Source organism: Hippoglossus stenolepis, chromosome 6 (assembly GCF_022539355.2).
Source record: "Hippoglossus stenolepis isolate QCI-W04-F060 chromosome 6, HSTE1.2, whole genome shotgun sequence".
NCBI lineage: Eukaryota > Metazoa > Chordata > Actinopteri > Pleuronectiformes > Pleuronectidae > Hippoglossus > Hippoglossus stenolepis.
In genome coordinates, this window is record NC_061488.1 from 20,584,625 (window position 1) to 20,606,238 (window position 21,614).

General features: G+C 41.6%; 1 protein-coding gene across 1 annotated transcript in view; it reads right to left on the minus strand.

Annotated features, from left to right (window-relative positions):
- Positions 1–826: 826 nt before the first annotated feature.
- tafa5l (TAFA chemokine like family member 5, like) overlaps positions 827–21,614 on the minus strand; it is a 54,034-nt gene continuing 33,246 nt past the window's right edge. Inside the window, exons 4-5 of the mRNA XM_035158221.2 lie at positions 4,872–4,915; positions 827–2,129 (exon numbers count right to left, since the gene is read on the minus strand). Of these exons, the coding sequence (XP_035014112.1) occupies positions 4,892–4,915 (24 nt within the window). The 3' untranslated portion in view covers positions 827–2,129; positions 4,872–4,891. The remainder of the gene's footprint in view (positions 2,130–4,871; positions 4,916–21,614) is intronic.

The window sequence follows — 21,614 nt, forward strand, 5'->3', positions numbered from 1 at the left end:
CCATATGAAATCAAAAGCATGGGATCAGGTGGAAAATGGTATTTTTTCAATCTCACTCCACAAACTTCTGTTAACCTGGAAAACACACACACACACACACACACACCCTTGTAATGCTATTATATTGAGAAAACTAATCGGCATAATGCATTTCCTAGCCGCTTACCATAACCATGACCGATTCATACTTTACCCTGTCCTTTACCTAATCACAATTCATATCTTACTCTTAACCTCAACCAGGTCCTAAGAAATTATATTTTGCCTCTTTATGACAGGGTTTGAGTCCCCATGAGGTCAACTGGTCCTGAAAATGTCAGTGGTGGAAAAGGTCCTAAAGTGGTTAAGTCCCCATAATGTGACTGTCTAAAGTCCCCATAACATAAGTAATACCTGGACCACCCATCTACACACATACACACACACACACACACACACCAAACACACATGTCTCAGGTCCCAGGAGTGAACACTGTCTTTATGTCTTCATATGCTTAACTTGTTGTTTTTAGAACAAATAAAAGAAACAAAACAGGCAGAAATGGGGAAACCTGTACAATATAATATAATCTACTGCAACCGACCTGCAACAAACAGGACGCTGTGCAGATTACTGCAGCTTGTCACACTGTGGTACTTGGATTGTGTTTTATTATATCATACTGGTGTTCATATTCTCATTTTCTTCGACTCCGCTTTCAATGAGATCCACAGAACATAAAACACGAATTAAAATCGAAATCAGCAAATAACACTTCCAGCAGCCTGCCAAAAACATTTCATATGAAAATAGTCAGTTTAGTCAAGGATTCTGAACTACATTTAATCACACATAAATTGATTTTTAATTACAGAATTTAACTTACCGTATGTGACATATTTCAGATCTTTACCCAGTTTCAATAATATTTTCCCCCAAAATAAATATCTCTATGTACTAAAGAAAAAAACAAGAAAAGATAAAGAAAAGGCAAACACAGGATTCATCTACAAAGATTCAAATGAAATCCAACATCTGTAAAATCACAAATGCTCTTTGCCAGATGGTGAGCTCTGGTCTGGGCGTGTCCCAAAAATATACAAGAGTATGAATAATGCATTGGACATTACTTATTTCACAGTGTATCTCTGCATGTGCACATTCTCTCTCTCTCTCTCTCTCACACACACACACACACACACACACACACACACACACACGCACATACCCACCAACTCACATACACTCAAAATACAGACGATAAAAATGAGCCAGGGGTCCACATGTGCCAAATGCTCCCGGTGATGTGTACAAGATGTGTGAGGCTCATTGACAGAAAATTACTTGTCTAATCTATGTTGGCACCACATAATAAAAAAAACATGAGATATAAGCTAAATCATCCAAAATGTCCACATTTCACCTTCATACCCTTCATTCACGGAGGAAAGACAGTCAACTCATCTGTCGCCTCTTCTGCAACATCCCAATCCACTTTCATGCTTTTTCTCGTCCACCTTGTCCGTAACTGTGTGGGCAGAGATTTTGGAGGCTACGGCCTTGTAAAGTTTCACCCCGCCAAATGAGAGGGAGGTGTTAAAAAGGCTAGAATCCAACGGACAATGCAGGCTGGCTAAACAGTAAAGCCATGACTCTTTAAAGAAACTCGGCTGGAATATAACCCTGGACAGTTTCACAGCAGTGACGATAAAGAGCGGGGCTGACTTCTGAGAGACAAAGTGTAATTCAAGCCACAAAGAAAAATCCTTCAAGGAGCCGTCACCTTGCAGACCGGGCGGTGACTCACTAAAAACAACAGGTAAAGTACTTCAATGAATATTCCATCATCTGGTCATAACTGTTCCTTACAGGGGTCTTGTTCTATGATGAGTCCGTGAATTTGGCTGCAGTGAAGATTCGATGGCGATGGTGTACCATGCTGCTCACTTGAGACTTCTCAGAGTTCTTACAAGTTGCTGCCGAGAGTCTTCCACTGCGGTGATGGGAGAAGCTCAGGGATGATTATTTTTGTTAATTTAATTTCTTTTCAACTGAAGATCAAGTTTTGGAGCCTTGTAGGTGAATCGACATAATGTTCGGTTGTAGTGACTGGCATCAGTTCCTTTTTGAATCATGGATGTCAATGAGCCTGTTGGGGAAATGGAGGAAAAACACAGGGATCAGATCAAAATCACATCAAATCAAAAATGTTCCATAAGCCTTTATAAGGTGTTTTTCCTCCTATTGCTATTTAACAGTGTGGACTTTCAGTTTGAGAGCAGGACTTATTGATTCCTCATTCAGATGTGGTAATGCTTTCACTCAACACTGCTCTCACACTCAAATAAACAGTGCTTGTGCTTAGATGTCCTACGCTCCAGCTCCTGCTCTCGGATTTCTCCTCGGCTCTTGGATATTTTCTTCTGCACTTGGAATAAGCAATAAGTCTGTTCAAATTCCCCAATTCCCCAATTGTTAGCTTTATGTCTTTAAGAGTCCTGTACGGCCGGCTTGAAAAACGACGACACCTTCATGGAGCAGGAGTCCTGTAGAACACTGGTCAACATGAAGCGGCAAAATCAAGGATCTTATGTTTTAGGTTTTAGTTTAAGTTGATGTTATGGGAACAATGTTGCTCACTATAAAAATAAAATAGATGCCTTGCTGTTTCTTTTTTCGCCCTGTGTTTTATGGGAACAGCAAAATTAACCAAAACGAGGGCGGTGCAATTTCATCCGTCATTTCTACACCTGGCATTCTATTGGTTGGGGAATTATGACAGACTTGTTGCACAAAACATCCAAGCGCAGAAGAAAAATTCCAAGAACGGGATAAATTTGAGAAGTTTCACGTGCACACAAAAGCAGTGTGAGCTCGGGCAGAAGAGCTGAAGCTGGAGCACAGCAAATCTAAGTACAAGCAGAGAGCGTTACAGAATCTTCAGGTGAAATACGTCCCGCTGTCAAAATAAAAGACCACGATCCTGAAAAAGATAGGATTGTTGATTTGCTGACAATATTATAGACGCCCGAGTCTCTTTTATGTTAAAATTATGACAGCAAGTGTCACTAGGTCAAATGTAGCATAACATTTCATTTAGTGGAACACAACACCAAAATGAAACCATTAACATAAAGACGACAGCATCACGAAACAAGGTTAAATATGCAGAGAGAAGTGTTTGTCTTCCCGTAATAAATGTAATAAACTTAGCGACTCATTTAATTATCATGTCATCTGCATGATAATTAAGTGATGTGCTAAGTCGCTCTTTCACCATTACCTCTATCTAATAAATGGTGAAATTGACGAGAAATATTATGAGGTTCTTCATTGTGAGAGCAACTCATGCTTGTGATGGTCTTTGATTAATGCTTCAATGGAAAAGCAGGGTTTAAAACCCATCATTGATTCATCCTGTGAGACATTTTTCTTCTTTTATATCTCGATTAACTGATGTTTTTGTGCCACTTCTACCTTTGCTGCAGGAGGCTACAAACATAGTGTTGGCTTTGTTCCATTAAGTGATGCTGAACATTTATGGAATGGACAAGTTTGAATGAAAAACTGATTGCTAAGACCAGCAGTTTTATGAATTACGGATCTGACTTATTCGGCTTTAACAAAGCTAATTCTATGAAGAATTCAAAAAAGGGTCTATGAGTGTATACACTAATACATTTCTTTCCATTTCCAATATATATTTCATCTCCAGTAAAATTCTGCAGTTAATGGTTTAATTTAACCAATCATTTCATCAGGAAAACCCATTTGAATGATATGTCATGAATATGTCATATGGATAAATGGATAAATGTTAATACAGAACTGATTCGGGGTGACAGTGGACAAATGTGACACCCAGGACCGACCATATAAATCATTCAGACACTTAAATATGAGTTGGCAAATCCACACAGAATTGCACAAATTCCCAGGGCTTGCAAATAAATATTTATGACGCCCCCAATTCCCCTCTTCTCCCTGTCCTTGGTAATTGTGCGTGATTCATTTTGTTTTCTCAGTGGAAGAGGGAAAATCAATCTTAGAATATTGGCTAGGAGGACATAAAGCATGCAGATTCCAAATGCCCGTGGTTTTGCAGAATATAAAAGCTTCACAGACACTCAGTCAATGTTCTCAGGAGAGGAATTCAGTTTAATCTTTAGCAGATTTCCTTGTTTTTTAGAGAAAATACATTTTTTTGTGGAAGTTCAACTCCCAGCAGAATCAGGCTAACCGGTCCTCCTTTACTCGCAGACATTTCATAAGCAGGTATCGACTTGGAGGGAACGTCAGGAAGGCAACCAACATTTTTAAAGAAAATGTTACTGTGAAATTTAGAAAATAATATAAATAATTTTCTTTCAGTTGTTGCGTTTGTGGAAGAAAAAGAGCCTCCAATAAATATCTGTGTTTCGCTTAGGTCATAAAAGAAAGCCTTGACACTTGATGCAGCCGCTCTCTTTGATGTAACCAGTCGGGCCTTTTTTATTTTCATCTTTGTGGATTTCCCAAAATCCAATTGTCGTCTTTGATTTCTCTTCTTTGCATTGATACATCAAAGTGACTGAATCCTGAGAAATGGTAGATTCCATCAAGTCTGCTCCAAGTTCTTGATGATCTTTATTTAAGCTCAGTAGTGAGAGTGGAATAGACGATAATATCAGACTCATTCCAGCTCTGAGCTACACTGACCCTTTATAACAACTTAGAACGGAGGCGCAGACTCTGCTGTTCATTAAGTTTCCCTGAAAAGAAACTATTTCTGCTTTTCTTCGAGACGCACCAATCAAAAGTGTCTGGGTTGCTTGCGCTGTATGTCAAAGTGACCCCAACTTGCACCCGGTATGCAAAGTAGAATAAAATACATCATTAAAACCTCACATACCTGCTGTGTTCCTCTGCATCCTACGACGGCTCCTTGGGCATAGGCTGGAAAAGAGAAAGCAGAAGGTCAGCATCAGAGGAACAGAGGACCGGCCTTCACCAACGTTTTATTCAACTTTCCTTAAGCATATTGGCCTTGGACACAAAGCAGCATATGTCCATTTAAAAGCACAGATGGCATGTATTCCAATTATATCTAAGGCGAGATGGAGGAAGATGAAGGTTATTTTGTTCTCTCCCTGTTTTTATGACCTCTGAGGACACTGCTTCTCTCCTCGAGCGGAAAATACGAGCGAGTAATGGCCACCTCATCATCCGCGTTAACGAGTGAGAGACATTCCCTTTCTTCCATCAGTGGCATCACACAGACAGAACATTTTTTATCGCATTAGCTGTAGGGCAGGGTGATAAACAGTGTTCCACTTTGTTTCTCTGTGAACAACAACTTCTTGCCGCGTGCATTCATCTCAAGGAGAACACTTGAAAACACACACTTTTCCCCTTGACCGGAGGAAGAAAACAGCTCCCTTGCCTTCTTAATATTGGTGAATGAGCCACTTTTTCGTAGATAATGACTCTGCTAATCATAATCAAGAAGCTAATGGTCTGTTTAGCCAATCGGAGGAGCCAAGGCGAGACGGCTGCCTGGGCATTGCATTGGCATTCCCAGCAGCCCCTGTCTCTTGGCGGCTGTGCCAGGCTTCTCTGCAGCAGCGAGGCAGACTTGGTATTCCGCTGCCCACCCAGCCTGACGTCCTGCGATCCGTCGTTCTGTCTGTCCGACCGGGTCGGCCGGCTGCGGCACTGTCGAGGAAATTCAGTCCTCTGAAGAGGCACTGATCCATCACACCTCTTCTGCAGCATGTCATCTAAATGCTAAGTACTTCCACTGCATCTTTAAATCAAAACAAGAAAAGAAATGAGCACAGGGCGAGCAGTTGGATAAAAGCTTATAAGAGCACAATAGAATCTGCAGAGCAAACCCTTAGCTTTTTGATTACATTCATTTTCGAGGTAGAGGAAACGTGGACGAGGAGACACTGGGTGATAGGAATGTGCAGGTCCCTGGAACCCAGAGACCTTGTTATCCCTTCAAATGTACATGGAAAAAGGAAAAAGGGATAGTTATACGTACACAGGCCCTGAAGGTTCCTTTAAAGGGAATAGTATGTTCTTGACATTCTCTCCAAAAACCATCACCAATGCATCTGAGCTGCTCCCACAATAGATCCCCTCGCCTCTCGCTCATCTGCCTGCCTTAGTGCGACTCGTGGCTATCGATCTGAGGGATTCTTGAAGTCGGAGCAGAGTGCTAAGGCGGCAGAAGCGGACAGCACTATTAACTGCTCCTACTAATTAAAAGGGTAACAAGGTGAATTTGGCCCCACGGGGACAAACCGTGGCGGCTGTTTGCCTGCCATGCACACCGGTAAACAGTGCTCACCACCGCCAGTGCTTACACGACAGGAATCCAAGGACACAGAAGACATATTTATCTCCCGCTGGCGTTGAGGATGAGGGAGATTCACAGATAGGAGTGAGAGAGAGAGAGAGGGGGAAGTGGGGAACAGACTAATAAGAGCTTTGCTAATTGGTTTTGTTGTGGTGAAATTGAAGCATTTGGACCTCGTCTCTGAGCTCGGGGTGCCCTTGTTTCATCATCACTTGTAAACACTGTGCATAAATGATAAAGTTTCACAGTTCAAATGAGGTGCATAGCCTGGATCTTTGAGCGAGCGCCAGCGGAGATTGGCAAAAAAATATTAAGGGATTCAATTAACTTCCTTCCTTATCATCAACACAGCATATTTTAGGATCAAAGTATTTTTTTAAACACAGTATGTTTCGCACCACACAAATATCCTCAGCAAAGGTAACATTTCAACTCCCAGAAATCTTTGTGTCCGAGAGAGGGAAACCGCGGCAGGTACATCAGACAGCTTGTTTGCTCAGTGCTCAGGAGGAAACAAAGCAGCGACAGTATATCTGGTGGCACTTCAAGCTGCAGAATTCTCACCAGCAGCCCCGCCAGCCATTATGGAGACAGGCACTGTGCCATCACTGCAGTAACTAAAAGACCTTTCCCGGAGGTCTTTCAAAACAAGTGAAGTCCTGCACAGGAGTTAGTTGGTTTCATCAGCTGGAAACTCACAAACGTCCAAGACCATTACTGACCACTCAAGCTGCTGTTGTCATTAGGGTAACAAGCACAGCTATAGCTCACTGAAGACCCTGCGTCGCTGAGCCTGATGCAGAGCTGATGTTCGGCTTGTCTGGAGATGTTTTGCTGAAAACAGCAGCGTGCTGTGGCTGAAAACATGGTTGATGAGAGCGTTTCTTTGAGACTTAGAACAAAAAATGTTTGCTAAAAGAGATTTTAATGCTGAGAGCTGAGGGACGGTGTCGGATCTAAAAGTTTTCTAAATCAGAAGCCACAGTTTACACAGAGGCTCCAAATATATGTCCAGCATCCATGCAAAATTCATGATTCAGTAAGGTGCACATTTAAGTTAGTCCTAAAGTTGTGTACTTCAAAAAACTTAATTTATTATTACAGAGGCACTACAGGGGCCAATCAGATTTCAGCCATCCAACCCCTGGATCCGCCCCTGCTGAGGGAGACTAGTGCTGTGTTCGAAAACAACCTCTCATTCACTATTCCCTACTTCACTATATAGTGATAATTATATACACTTCATAGTGAGCTCATCAGGAAAAGAAAAAAAAGGCTTTAGGACAATACTTTGTGCATTTTCTCTGCCCCGGTAATCACTGTCGCAGGACAGCAACAACAACAGTGGCCAGTGGAAAATCCTGCAGTATTTTAATGTTTATTTTGCACTTAGTATTTGTACTTTAAGGTAAAAAACATGTTGAATGATAATCTTTAAATGTAAAAATAAACTTCTTTCAGACTGTTCCTGCTGCTCTCACTCCTCTGGTCTCTCCACCACTAGCGCAATGCATGATGGTATATATTAAACCCAATTCATGCCTCTGCCTCGAAGCTATGCCGCAGCCTACTTGTAGACGTGTACCCTACGCAGAGCCCTTGTTATGAAGTGAACAGGGACGCCAGAGAGTTTCTAAATAAGCAGACCAGAAACAGGAAGTCACTCAACACCAGCATAGAAACTACCGCCACTGGTGGTTACGTGCGTAGGCTACGTGCGTTGCGTTTGTGCGCACAGACTCAGAAGCATGAATCAGCCTTTAGTGACCATTACTTTCAATGATACATTGTGGGAGACAATGAGTTCACTGTATAAAAGCTTCACTAAACATTCGGACACCACTACAAAACGGCAAACTCACTATATGGAGCGACGCCACTGAGCTAGTTCAGGCAGCCAACTCGAGCTGCGCTGCGCCAATCATGTGACATACATCATGTGACATCCCAGTTTGAGCCTAGACGCCAAACACTAAACCTGTTCTAATGCTGCAATAAATGTTTGAACGTGAGATGTCTGACTGAAATAGGGATTAGTGAGTGATTTCAGACACAGCGTCGGACTCTGTCACATGACACAGTCTTTTGATCGATAAGTCATTTTTGACCACTACTCACCTAGACCTAACATTTTCGGTTATATTTGTCCCAGACAGACACTGGTTTAAGTTCATTTCTGTACGACTGGGAAAGCCAATAGTTATTTTACAAGAGTCCGCCTTCATTTTTGTAAATGTAAATTACAGCTGCTCGATAATGCAGTTTAAGTGCAGATTAATATAAAACGTCAGCAATGCGCTAGCTCAAACCAGTAATGAAACTTTGATGAAAATGGATTCAGACTTGATATAAATAGTGATGGATAACTCGACTCAAGCAAGAGCGCGGGTATTGATTTTCATACTGAAGGAAAGTAATGCAAAGCAAAGGACATGTGGAGTGGAAAGTAAAATGCACAGCAGCAACGCAGAGCCAAACACTCAGCTGTGATGTGTATGTGGAGCGGAGTGAACAGGCTGAAGAAAATATAGAAGGAAATATGTTAGTCTTACAATATATTTTATATTATTATTATTACTGGTGCATAAACGTGAGCAGGTGGTTTAATCTATACCAATGCATCATTAGTTATCAGTTGATATAAAATCTTAACCTGCAAAGTATTTTACAGCTGTCACATAAACATTGTGCAATTTAGGGAACATATGGTCAAGTCAATTCATTTATGTAGACTAATAAATGAAATCAAATAAGTCATATTGGGCCGATCAAGGGGCTTTGAAATGTGCTCAGTGTACAACACTACCGATCCTTCCACCCCTATTTTTCAAGATGGCGCTGCATGAGTGGCAGCTTGTTGCAGCAGCTCCAACCTCCTTTCTGAGTTTGTGTCAATCTCCATTTTTGATGGTTGTTACTTGGTTACTGCCTATTTCAGTTATATTTTTAATTTCACTTGTTATTTTGCCGACGTCTTTTTGATTATCTGCTGCTGTAACAAGTGAATTTCCCTCATGAGGGATCAATAAATCTTATCTTATCAATAAATAGGTGATAATCTAAAAAATACCCCTTCCAACACAATTTGTTCTATGACAGTGAATGTAGTATGAGAATTGCATAACAATTAAAAAACAGTGCAAATACTGGAAATTATTTTTGATTCTACTTAAGGAACAGTATTGTGACTAATCGTATCTTATTTCTAGCAGATCTGGGGTTATGTTTTCAGGGCGGATCCAGCATCTAAAATTGCACAAAAAACGATAGATTGCTGCTGTCTGCATCAGTGGAAGCATCACTAAACAATTTATTAAAAATGCATAAACAAAAGATGCAAAGGGCACAAAAAGCATCAGCGCTTTGAAACAGGATGCTGCTGAGATCGCCTGAATGTGTCCAGTCCATAAAGAGGCTCTGTGCAATTATTATTACAAAAACCCCTGCGCTGAAATGTGGCCTGTGGCTGTGGCAATTTTCACACCAGACGAAGCTGTGGAGACGAGCAGCGTGCCGGCTAAAACACAAATGGCAGTTCAAAGCCCGGCTATGACAGCACTTCAAAAAGGGGAGTGGGATAAAGCGATCGAAAAGTGACAGTGCTGGAGACCACATTCATTCCCGGTCTACAGACAGAGAAGAGAGGGGGGCAACATGTGCCTGGCAAAGTCAATGTGAAAAAAGGACTGGTTTAATAGATGATGGCAGCACCAGAGGAAACAAAACAAAAAACCCCAATGCGTTGCAGTTTTACACCCCGTGGACGACTACCAAAGAAAGTACGAGATACTGTCAATGTAATCATGAAGCTGACTTCACACAGAATATTGTGCATGTTCAATACCACAACGCGGGGGCCCGCTTCAGCAATTTAGCTCTTTCCTGAACATCTCTATCAATCTAACCTATTTCAATATATTTTCCGCATCAGTTCACACGCTATCTCCTCAAGACCGATGATCATGCCATAGCACCTGACAAACAGATGAGCTGAGGCCCAAGCAGCGCATTTTTCTTTTTGCCATTTGATAAGCAGAAGATCGGTGAATGCAACTGAAATAGAGTATTTGCTTATCAACTGTAACCTCCATGTACTCTGTCTGTTTGGCAGGGACATGCACGCTGTTGGAACATCAGTCATTTTAGAAATGTTCGTCCAAAGGCTACAGTATGTTCTCCCCGAGGATCCAGAGAGAAGCTGTCACATGCAATATGGCAGGGCTACTCGCGGTTCACAAACGGCAATGTATATGAGAGCCTGGAGGTGAGCCAGTGAAACATAAAACGTATGAGCTGCAGTCTAACACTCCTCTGTCTGATGTCTGTATCAAAGAGAGGGTGGATGGTGCATCCGAGTTATTAGATTGACAATTAATCGAAAATTATAGTTTTGGTTTATTGCAGATATGCGGCTCTCTGGGTACATACTGCTGCACAAAATGAATTCTTGTTTTACCAAAAGGGTATTGCTACCACACCAGAAAAAGAAAAATGTATTAACGTGAAAAGTTTGTAGTTACAACAATATGTGTTTCACATTATGACATACACACTTATAACATCACCATGTGAAACTGAAATTTTGAACTTTTAGAGAAACCGCTCTTTTTGGAGTTTTATTGTGTTTTTGTTTTAGTGGATGTTTGTCAGAGCTTGTCTGTATCTTTTTGTAGTTTGGTCTTTTTTTCATTACCCTAAACCAACCATTCGGGATTAATAGAGTTGAATTGTATTGTATTGTATTGTTTGAAGTTATAACATAAAATGTTGTATGTTATACTGATCTGTTGCAGCAATATTTTTTCTGTATGTTTGAACCCAACAGTGCAGAAATAGATTCAATTGATTTGAATTTTCTTGCAGGTGAACAGATTTGAATAATTTCAACTGCAAATGAGACTGAAAACCAGCAGAGCACGGTGCCCACAATGCATATCTAATATTTGAAAATACTCTTTTCCAATACATTTCAAAGATACAAATATTTCTCTAATGACCTCCGGTCCTGATTTCCTCTGATATTTCCCCACTGTTTTAGAAACGAGACCATTTAAACCACATCCTCTTACTCGGGGGCACATTTTTACTCTGTGTTGCCTTCAGAACTGGGAGTTACTATTCAAGAAACAACCTACTTTACTTCTCTCATTATGCGTTTTATTTAGGCTAAATGAATGCTGCTGGTCACAGCGCTGCAGCTCCAAATGAAAGTGATTTCACCATCAAAGACCACCTTTATCTAAAGATGGCAACCCACTGAGAATACAAATCTGTTGGCAGGAGGTTCAGAAGGCAGCACTGTGACAAACACAAGTCAGAGAAGAACAAAAGAAGCTACAATTTACATAACCCAAAAAAAGGTAAGTGCAAAGTCACATACACGCTAATGCAACTGCACATTAGAACGAAAGCCAAAAGAAAAGAAACACACCTCTTGAAAATACATTTTGTTCTCAGTGGGATGAGCTGTTTGGATTGAGATTTGGTTTTATAAGAGTGGAAAATGTGCCTATAAAAATGAAATCACATGACAAACAAAAGATTGGCTGCTAATGTGACCGCTCCCCTCACCAGCAGCAGCAGTTTGTCCTTTCAGCGGAATCTTTCTGCACGATTATTGTTATTCAGTAGCAGCAGTGGCCACAGAATGCTTTTAATACTGTTGCAATCCATGGATCTGTGCAAAATACTGTTCCGGGGATGTGCACACATGAAGCATATATGCATCGCCCCATGCAGATTGTTGGTTTAAATATAACAAAGACAAAGCAGCTTTTTAAAGGCAATAAATCAGAAGGACAAAGGCACCTCTGCTTCTCTGGTTGACTAATGTTGTATTAGATCTCAACTGGTTGTGTTGCATCAGCAGCAAGAGAGCAATATGTAAGTGAGATGTGTGGGTGTCCGCATCTGCATCTTTTATAGCTTATTAAACATAGAAAAAAAGTCAAGCATGTAGTACCGCTACAGACCTTATCAAAAAATATAAAATACAAAAAATACCAGGTAGTTCAAGAGAAGCAACAGACAAAAAAAATTGAAAAAGGCCACATCTGAGTGTTTGAGTATCATCAGTCAAAGACCTCACAGTGGACTGAGATTCTTCAAATCGAGCTTTCATTCTCAGTTAGTGTGAAGCTACTTCAGGGGACATTTCGGTCCCCAGAGGGAGATGCAGAGCGACCACTCCTCGCTTTAACGCTGCTCCCTGGTGGAAAGTAATTCCGCTAATTCCCGACCACTCTGTGAAGATGTCTGCGACGGGAACAGGCAGCTGCAAACTCGGACCTAAAAAGACTTAATAACTTAATACGAAATAATCTCTGGCTTTTGTTAGTTGTTGCACATTTCAGATCCGGCATTAGCGTAGTTAGCACGCATTAGTTTGGAGGGTTGTCTTGTTTATTATATTATATGAGCATCACTCTCACCCTGAACATCCCACCAAACCCTGTTCCATTTGTTACTTTGTATGAACAAATTGTTGACTATTCGTACTGAACAGCTAAATCTGATCCAACTGACAAAATAACCCTCATGTATAGATCATACCTCCACAATCAAATAAAGGCTTTAAACAACAACCACCCTAAAATACCCATGATATAAATATACCCAAAGAGTGTATCTTCTGTCCCAAACCAACAAGCTCATAGTCCATCTTCAAATACTGTGACTCTCCTACCTCCTGTCACGTTTTCAACCACTTATTGTTCCCCACTGTCGATATGAATCCCTTAAAAATGAAGCTTACAAATACGTTTCAGTATTTTCCAGTTGAGTTGTAGTTTAGAGCAACATTACTGCAGATGACTGGAACTGAAGAAAACAGTGCATTTGTCATGGACTATTTTCAGCGGTGGATTTATACACATTTAGTTAAATTAAATTAAAATTAAATGAGGGTGTATGTGGTAGTAAGTCAAGTGAAATAAAGTGTTCCCGGTACTGGTGCATTTGTGTGATTCATTCATATATTTTATTTGGACAATGACTGAGCTCGGTGGCACAGAGGAATGAGATCATGTATTTCATTATGAGATATGCTTGTAGTTATTACAATGATAAATTCATTGCTGGTGGTTTTTTTCATGGGACTGATCTGAACAAAATAAACACAATCACGAGACAGACAAAATGTCACTTGCCTGTTTCACAGTTTGAATCAGCGGTATTAAGAAATCTAAATAAATTTAAGAAAACTGTACAAATAATAAACTGAATTGCAGTTTCTGGAGAAGTGAAATAATGCCAGCTCAACATTACTTTTCACCATCTGTCTTGAAACTCCATTCGAAATAAGACCACATGCCAGGACATCTTTTGGCGGTGCACCTGAGCCTCAATTTGAAACCTTATTGCCTTTCTGTTTACTTTTACTTGAGCGCTCCATCCTCTCCCATCCTTTTTCACTAATGACACAAAGCCAAGCAGAGATCTGTCGTCTGCACCGCGACTCTCCAGCCTCACCAACTAATCAACAATTCATTTCGAGAAGCTCGCAGACAAACAGCCATGTTGCTGCGTCGCCTGAGAAGAGAAGCGAACTCATTGGAAGTGTGTCTCGGGTCGGATGGGTTGCAGTGACCATGGTGATACATGACTTGGCTGCCTGGTCGTGTGTCGGAGACACTGAAGCCTTTTAAACCGAGGTGCTAGCGAGCGTTATATAACTACATCATCTGTCCTTCTCTTCCCTCCGTTATAAGAGGTGAGAATTTCATATCTCAATCAGTCTGAACAGGAACATTTGTATTGATGCAGTGCCACCGGAACAATCCAGCTTCTCCTCGTGTTTTTCCCTCATGCATCACATTTGTCACATTTCTAATTCAAACACCTGTTTTATTTTCTTTCTATTTCTCAGTGCGGTGCATCTTCTTTTTTTCCTGTACAAATCACGATTTTTCTTTTGGTCACATAGCTTTCGGAGCTAACTGGCTATGATGTCTTCATGTTTACAGACACACTGGCAGGACTACACACACTTTTTCGGGCTGGCTGACACGGGAACAGAGAGCACATAGCTGGACGAGGGCGATCAGTGCAAAAAGAAAAATGACGCAAGCCTTTCTGACCTCCCGGGTGGTGCAGAGTGTGTGTGTTTGCATGTGTGTGTATTTCTACTCTCTTTGGTTTGGCAAAAATGCCCAACTGCAACAGTTTTTTTTTTCTGTCCAGGCTACACACTAGCTGAGCAGTGGCAGGTGCTGTGTGGGTGTAGGAATATTTCTTTTGCTGGCGGCTTTCGAGTATTGTCTGAGGGTCGGAGGGCACATGAGCTGCAGTCTGAATATGATCCACTCAGGGTTATAAGTATCTAAAAATTTGGGGAAACAGTCTGATCTTTAAAGAGGGTTTTTTTTGTTTCCTTTTGAGCCATTCACTTGATTAGCAAAAGCGAATAATAGACCTCAGTGGTGGTCTCACCAAGCAGGGAGCAAGTGATGCAATCTCACATCCCTTCTGCTCGCCTGAAAGGAGAAAAAGTCATTTCACCGTCTTGAATTCTGTCTGTCTTGCCAATTTTCAACCTGACGGCCTTTTCCACCCTCCGCACACTCGCACACATCCGGCACGCTGCTGCGCTCTTGTGTAACCCAGCCATTCTCATCCACACCCTCCCTGTCAAGTGTATGAAACCAATCTCATAACTCCTCGCCCCACCCCTCCTGAAACGCACTCCCCGCCACGGAGAGTATCATGTGTAGATCTTTCAGCGGCTCACTAGTGAAGACAAATTGCCAGCTTGTTTGGGTGGGCCTCCAGAGAGTGATTCATATTAATGGATAGCTGGCAGTGGAGAGCGGGGCTGCATATGCAAACTCCATTAGCAGGTGGGCTGGAGAGTGTGACCTGGCAGTGCCACCGTGAGCTGCACACGCACTGAGGGGCAGCACGAGGGAGGGTGGTGAAATGAAAGAGGTTCAGGTGCACAGAATGTGTTTGTGTGTAATGCAGCTAGACTCGTAAATCACTTTATTAATACATCAAGTTGATTTGAGGGATTATTGCACTATTCTGCTGTTTTATTATTATGTATTAATGGTTGATTTTACCTATAGAGAGCCAGATCATTTCCCCACAGAATTGTGTGTTTGCACGTTTGATTTTTTTGTTTGTTTCCCCCCCAATGGATAACAAGGAAAGTAGTTATTATTAGAGATGTTTAGATACCGAGCTCTTATTTTATGTAATCTTTTTTAGTAATGACTGTCAAACTGGTTCTACAGTATTTATTCTCTGTATGTATTTGTTTTTCAAAGGCTTTAACCTGAGCCAGGCCTATGCAACAATGATAGCAATCATCCCTTCATACACGGATGGTAGCATACAGCTGTCAAAATACTTTGTATAAGTTGTTATTCTGTTTAAATGCACTGGTATCGGATCAATACTCGGTATCAGCCATTATGCAAAAGAAAAGGTATTTGAATCTATATCGGGGAAAACAATGGTATCTAACCAATGAACACCTACACTCCACCTATATTAAAACCTGTTTGACCGCATTGATAGTAGGGTAGTAGGATTTTTACAGGTTTTGGTTGAATACTCTGTTGTAAATTGTACCTGGATTATTTCAAGGTTGGTATCTTTGCTCTAATGGCGTCTCTTCCGAGCGTCGAAATCCTCTGAGGAGAATAGATATGCTCAGTAAATCTGCCATTTAATTGTCAGTATTTCCTGTCTAAATTTTAGCCTGATAGTGGTGCTAGAGGAAAGGTCATCCAGTCATTACACAAAGCAGGATTCATCCTAATAAGATCAGGAACATTCACAGCAAATCTCATTGAAACGCAGCCATTGTTTTTTTATGATTAGCCTGTGAAATATATGTGTCTCTATGGTGCGGGAGGCAATTCAGGGAATGACATCAGCAGCCTTCAATGGGGCCCATTACTGTCTGAAGTATGTGGTAACCTGGGCCAATAGCTGTTGTGAAAGTGATGAGAGAATAACCAGCTACAACCAGGACAATATTATCAGTGGGTCCACTTTTATCAATTCCAGCAGCACTCAGAACAAAAGTGTCATACACTGGTTGCCCGCATCCAACATGGCAGCCTGCAGTACTAATGTGTGTAGAAGAATGTATGAACAGATGTGTTTCTGTGAGTTAACTTAAAGGGGACATAGCATGCAATTTCCACTTTGTTAGTGCTTCTACACGTTAATGTGGGTATCTGGCATGTCTACCAACCCAAAAACTCTGGGAAAAAAACACTTGTGCGTTTTGTTATAGTTCCTCTAAGTCAGAAACGTCATGCTTGAGTGACTCGATTGAGCTTCCTGGGTTTTGTGTCGTAACAAGGCACTGGAAGTCTCCCTACATGGGCTTGGCCCACCCCCACCTCATCCCCTTTCTCCGCGCTGGTCAGCCCCATAGACTGCATATATAAGGTCAGCCCGCGATTCTGCTTTCTCCGCTTGTTGTTGTACCCGTTGAATGTCGGGGTTCGGGGGTAAAAGATGGTCTTCATAGCCCCCCCCCCCCCTCTCTTTCTCTCTCTGTCTGTCTGCTTGTGTGCTTGTAGTGGATGGGCAGAGGGGGACATTTAATTATGTGATTGGGAAAATTAAAACTCCAGGACAACAGAAGGGGAATACAAAGTATGGGATGCATATTTGATAATTTATATCATGATATATATCATTTAAAATCATGGGGGAAGAGGGGGGAGGGGGGAGCTGGCTCATTAGCATTTAAAGGAACAGGCACTCAAAACAGCTCACTCTGTGGAGGGCTGTTTTATACAGGGTAAAAAGGGTGCTGTTTTAAATGATCCTTGTGGTATTTTGACCAAAGTATGTTACAGACATTTCATTAAGACCCCAAGGAACCATATCAACTTGTGGTAAAATGGGCATGCTATGTCCCCTTTAATGTTTACGGGTGTTGCTCAAGGAACTTAGATGTTTATGGCTTCCTCCCTTTGAGTGTCTTTGGGCAAATGGTTCACTGCAGGGGTCACTCAAGGCGTCTGAGCAGATGGGTGCAGGGGTCTCTGTCTTGTAAGCAGGACTGAGTTCTCTGTCTTGTAAACGAAGATAAGGGGTCTCTGAGACAGATGGTTCACGCCAGAAGTCACTCCAGGGGTCTGGGACAGAGATGGAGTCAGGATGTCTGCCCACCCTGATCAGACATCAAAGAAGCTGATGGATAACCTTCTGCTCCTCTCAGGGAGGGGCTTGTGATGTATAAGTGTACTGATTCTTGCACTTTGCTCATTGTACACGTCACTCTAGGTGATGTGTGGGGTGAGTCCATCTGCAGATGTAGAATTGAACTTACCGGAAGACAACTGTATGACTTTGTGTTTGATTAAATAGAAATTTCCACGACAGTATGAAGTAGGATTTGTGGTTATCAAGGCAACTCCAGGTTTAACTCTTTCCAGGGTAAATCACCATGGCAACTTATGCTGAGCCGCTAACTTGCAGGTTAAGTTCATGATAAGAGGCCAAAACCTATCAACGACTGAACTACTGACCAATAGAGTGAGACATAATGAATGTTAGCAGATTTCTTCATAGTTGAGCAGAATCAATTTTCTGGTCGAACTTTTTAAAACAGCTTCTAACAAACGGAGGGAGACATTTATCATAACATATGAATTCATAACATTTATTACAGTTTCATTTTAATTCAACAAATATTCTTTGATTCTGACATGATACCTGACACTGTTCATGCTTTTAATACTAATCAGATTTTTATTAAAAACTGCTCAATGTTTCTGAGGATTATAAATGAAAATAAAAAAAATTCAGCCGGACTGAGTTGCTCATAATTATCTACTTTGCCTGTGTTATATCGAAGCGTTTGTAGCTGGATAAGAAAACCCAGGGTTAATTGAGAGAGTTAATTGAGGTTTTCCAGGATTGCCGATGTTAGGTTAATTCAAGTCTGATAATGAAAGTATATCCTGGGTAAGTTGAAGTCTCTTTGTACTACAGGCCCCATGCAGGTCAGGTGCTAACCCAAACAGATGAACAAGACAAAAGCATGATACACACATACAACTGAAAAACAACAGATGACAGCAGAGATGGTCCCCTAGAGGATTTACTGTATAAATATGTTGTTTGGTTAAACAGCACATCTGCCGAACTCCTCTTTCCTATCTCCACTTAAATAACCTCATGTACAAAGCAAATATCCAATGCAAATTTTTTTCTATTACACAAATATATCATATCACATATCGTATATTCAATGTGTCAAATCAATTTAAGCTGCATTTCATATCTTCTGCTACTCATTTCATTTGCTGGATGTAGCTACACGTTGTAAACATTAATGAGGCTGCCAATCAGAAATAAAGCGTTTCTGCCTCGTCAGCCAACAAAAACGCAGATTGATCAAACCACATTGAACCTTGAAGTCATTTTTTAACTGAGCTGGGATTTCCAAAAGGCATCAGTTATCATTTGGATGCAATGAGCAATTTGACATTGGATTTTGATTTGGTAAAAAATGCAACTGAACCTAAACCCTGTGCGTAATCGATATTTACAGCATAATGTATGTTTTACTAGATGCACAATTTCGTGCATGATCTGCCGCATTCAGGTACATTTGTCACTTCATTCCAGCGGCTGACTCCACCTACGTCAAACCTGCGCACCACCGCATGAATCACATGAATAATGACTGCAGCCATTGTCAGCTTTCAAAAGACACGTCACAGTGATTGCTTTGTAATGTGATCATGTGCACGTGAAGACAGATCCTCTCGCAATTAAAGCTCCGTCTCTACCACTTGATTTCTCGCATGTACTTGCCAAGCGATCGCCTGGCACTCTGCACCCCCTGGCCACCCCCCACCGCCCGTTCAATCGTCGTTATAGAATGGTTTATCTCACTGAATGTGCTTTCCACCCATTCTAGGTCTTACAACAAAAACCTCTGGCTGCCTCCTCTGCACCGCTGTTCAATCTTCACTATCCCTGCCCCCCCCCCCACAAAGAAGAGAGAAAGAAAAACACAAGCATCACTTAAGAAGTTCTTAACTTCTGGAAAGAACACTGATCACCGACAGCGAATGGGGGATATTCAGCTGAACACGTAATCTGCATTTAAATTTTGTTTTGAAGTAAATATATGTGCAAATGCAAAACACTCATCTAAGTGTGCTGTCAGGGTAGATTAGAGCGCGATGGGAATGCATGCATGAAATCTGCCGCAGCTGCCCAGGGCTGCCGGACGGACGAGGCCGAGGAGCGAGTGAGATAAAGACACACGGCGAGCGAGCGAGTTAAAGAGGGAGAGTGAAAATCAACAGAGCCAGTGACAGGTTGACCCGTGGCCTTGTGTACCTCATGACCAGGACAACAGTCTCTGCTGCTCTGACCGTCGTGTCATCTCTTGCTGACATCTACATGCTGTATTGTGCTGTTTCACTCACTCTGTCTCTTCAAGTTACATCCCACTGCGACTCCCTTTGGTCTCTCTCTATCTTTTTATTTTGACATCTTCATACCTCAGGCAGATATCTGTCTACTTGCTTTGGCTGAGCTGATTTTTTTCCTTTCACAATGGTGGAAAATGATTGAAATCGTCTATGAGAATCTATTAATCAACCAGGCTGATTTATTGGCCAATCATTAGAATGTCACCGATATGTTGTATTGATTTGTGGGCTGATACGTAACTGCAGAAGAGAAATGTTGAATATATGTTTGAGGTAGATTACAAACCTTCGACATTAAACTGCATTTGAAGACTGATTGTGTCACATGCTGTGCGACTGGAGTGTCCTTTTTGAAAAACTCCTTCAAATGTGTTCTGTCATCCCCAAGAAAACGAACAAACCTATCCCAGAATTCATTGCGCTTCTGTAACGAACAATTTTTTAAAATAAATAATGCTGAGCGACGAGATGTCTGATGCTCAAGATACATGTCAAAAAACCATGAAGACCATCGTCCCGTTCAACTGCTTTGCTGCTAGGCGACAGCAGTAAGGGCGGGACAAGCTGGTGACGCAAATCCCAGAAAACCTCCGTAGACCAGACCGTTTCATTTAAGTTTGGCCTTCGCAATTCACACAGGCGCGATTGGGACAAAGCTTTGTCTACAAGAGAGCATTAGCAAAGCTTTTGGTTTTTATCACCGCTTAAACAAAGGTATAAAAGCAAAGAGAAGTTCAGATTTGGTTGTTCAGATTTGAGTATCTGCTTGGCGACATTCTCCTTCAGCCGATGGGATGTTATGTGGTTTTAGACAGCGACATTTTGACGTGGTATCAAAAGTGTTTTCAAGGAACACACAGAATTTAATTCAATTCAATTCAAGCCAAAACCAAAAAAGCTGAACTTGTCCGGTGCCAACTTTTGAACAACAATCGTGTACATGCAACCAACTGTAGCAGTGGATCCAGGTTGAAGAGATGAGGCAAGGGGGGGGAGACTAAATTGTGTTTCTTGGGCATGACAAACACAGAACACAGAACTCCTCCATTTCTATTGTGTATAAAGTGTGAAATTGCCAAGTGGTGCAGTGTGAAGCTCACAGCGACAGTGAGACCTGTATCCATGGCGACTCAGCTATCGAGTGGACAAGCGGTAGCGCCCGCGGAGCGACTATTGTTGACCAGCCTGTAGGTTTCCTTCAGAGTCATTCATGGCTTTCAAATTCATTTATCATGCTACTTCCTTTATAATGATACAAAAAAAACCGGATGAAATGAATCTTCATTACTGATGATGAAGTAATGATGTGTTTATCGAATGAGAGTTAATCACATTGAAAAGCCTCAGTTAGCAATGCAGCGTTTGGCAGCTCTGAGGCGTGTCGCTGCAAGAGGAGCCTACAGAGGAGCAGATGACACCATATTGAAGGTTTTAAAAATTCACCATGGTGTGTTTTCACTTCCGTCTCCCACAGAGTCACAGAGAGGTCACGGAGTGTTGTCAGCTATTGTTATTCTCCTCAGCCTTACACTGGGATATCAAGTGCCTAATCTCATGTTTGAGCAGTTTATTTAATCGACTGCCCATATTCATATTTGATTTTACATTCTGTCAGCACGAGTCAGGAGTTCCACTGTGCATGCACTCAGAGAAACCTCTGATTATTGCCCACACAGGTTTGATAATGGTTTAAACATTACAGAGACCTGCTGCTGAACCGCTCGCCAGTGGGCAGTTCAGTGTGTTGCACTGCGTGTTGGCTGCATCCCAACAAGTGATGTCACAGCGGATGTTTTCCATTAGCCGTGTATTGATGTTTATACTGTTTATTGTTGTATGAGAGCCTCATCAGCAGCAGATAGAGCTGATGTGG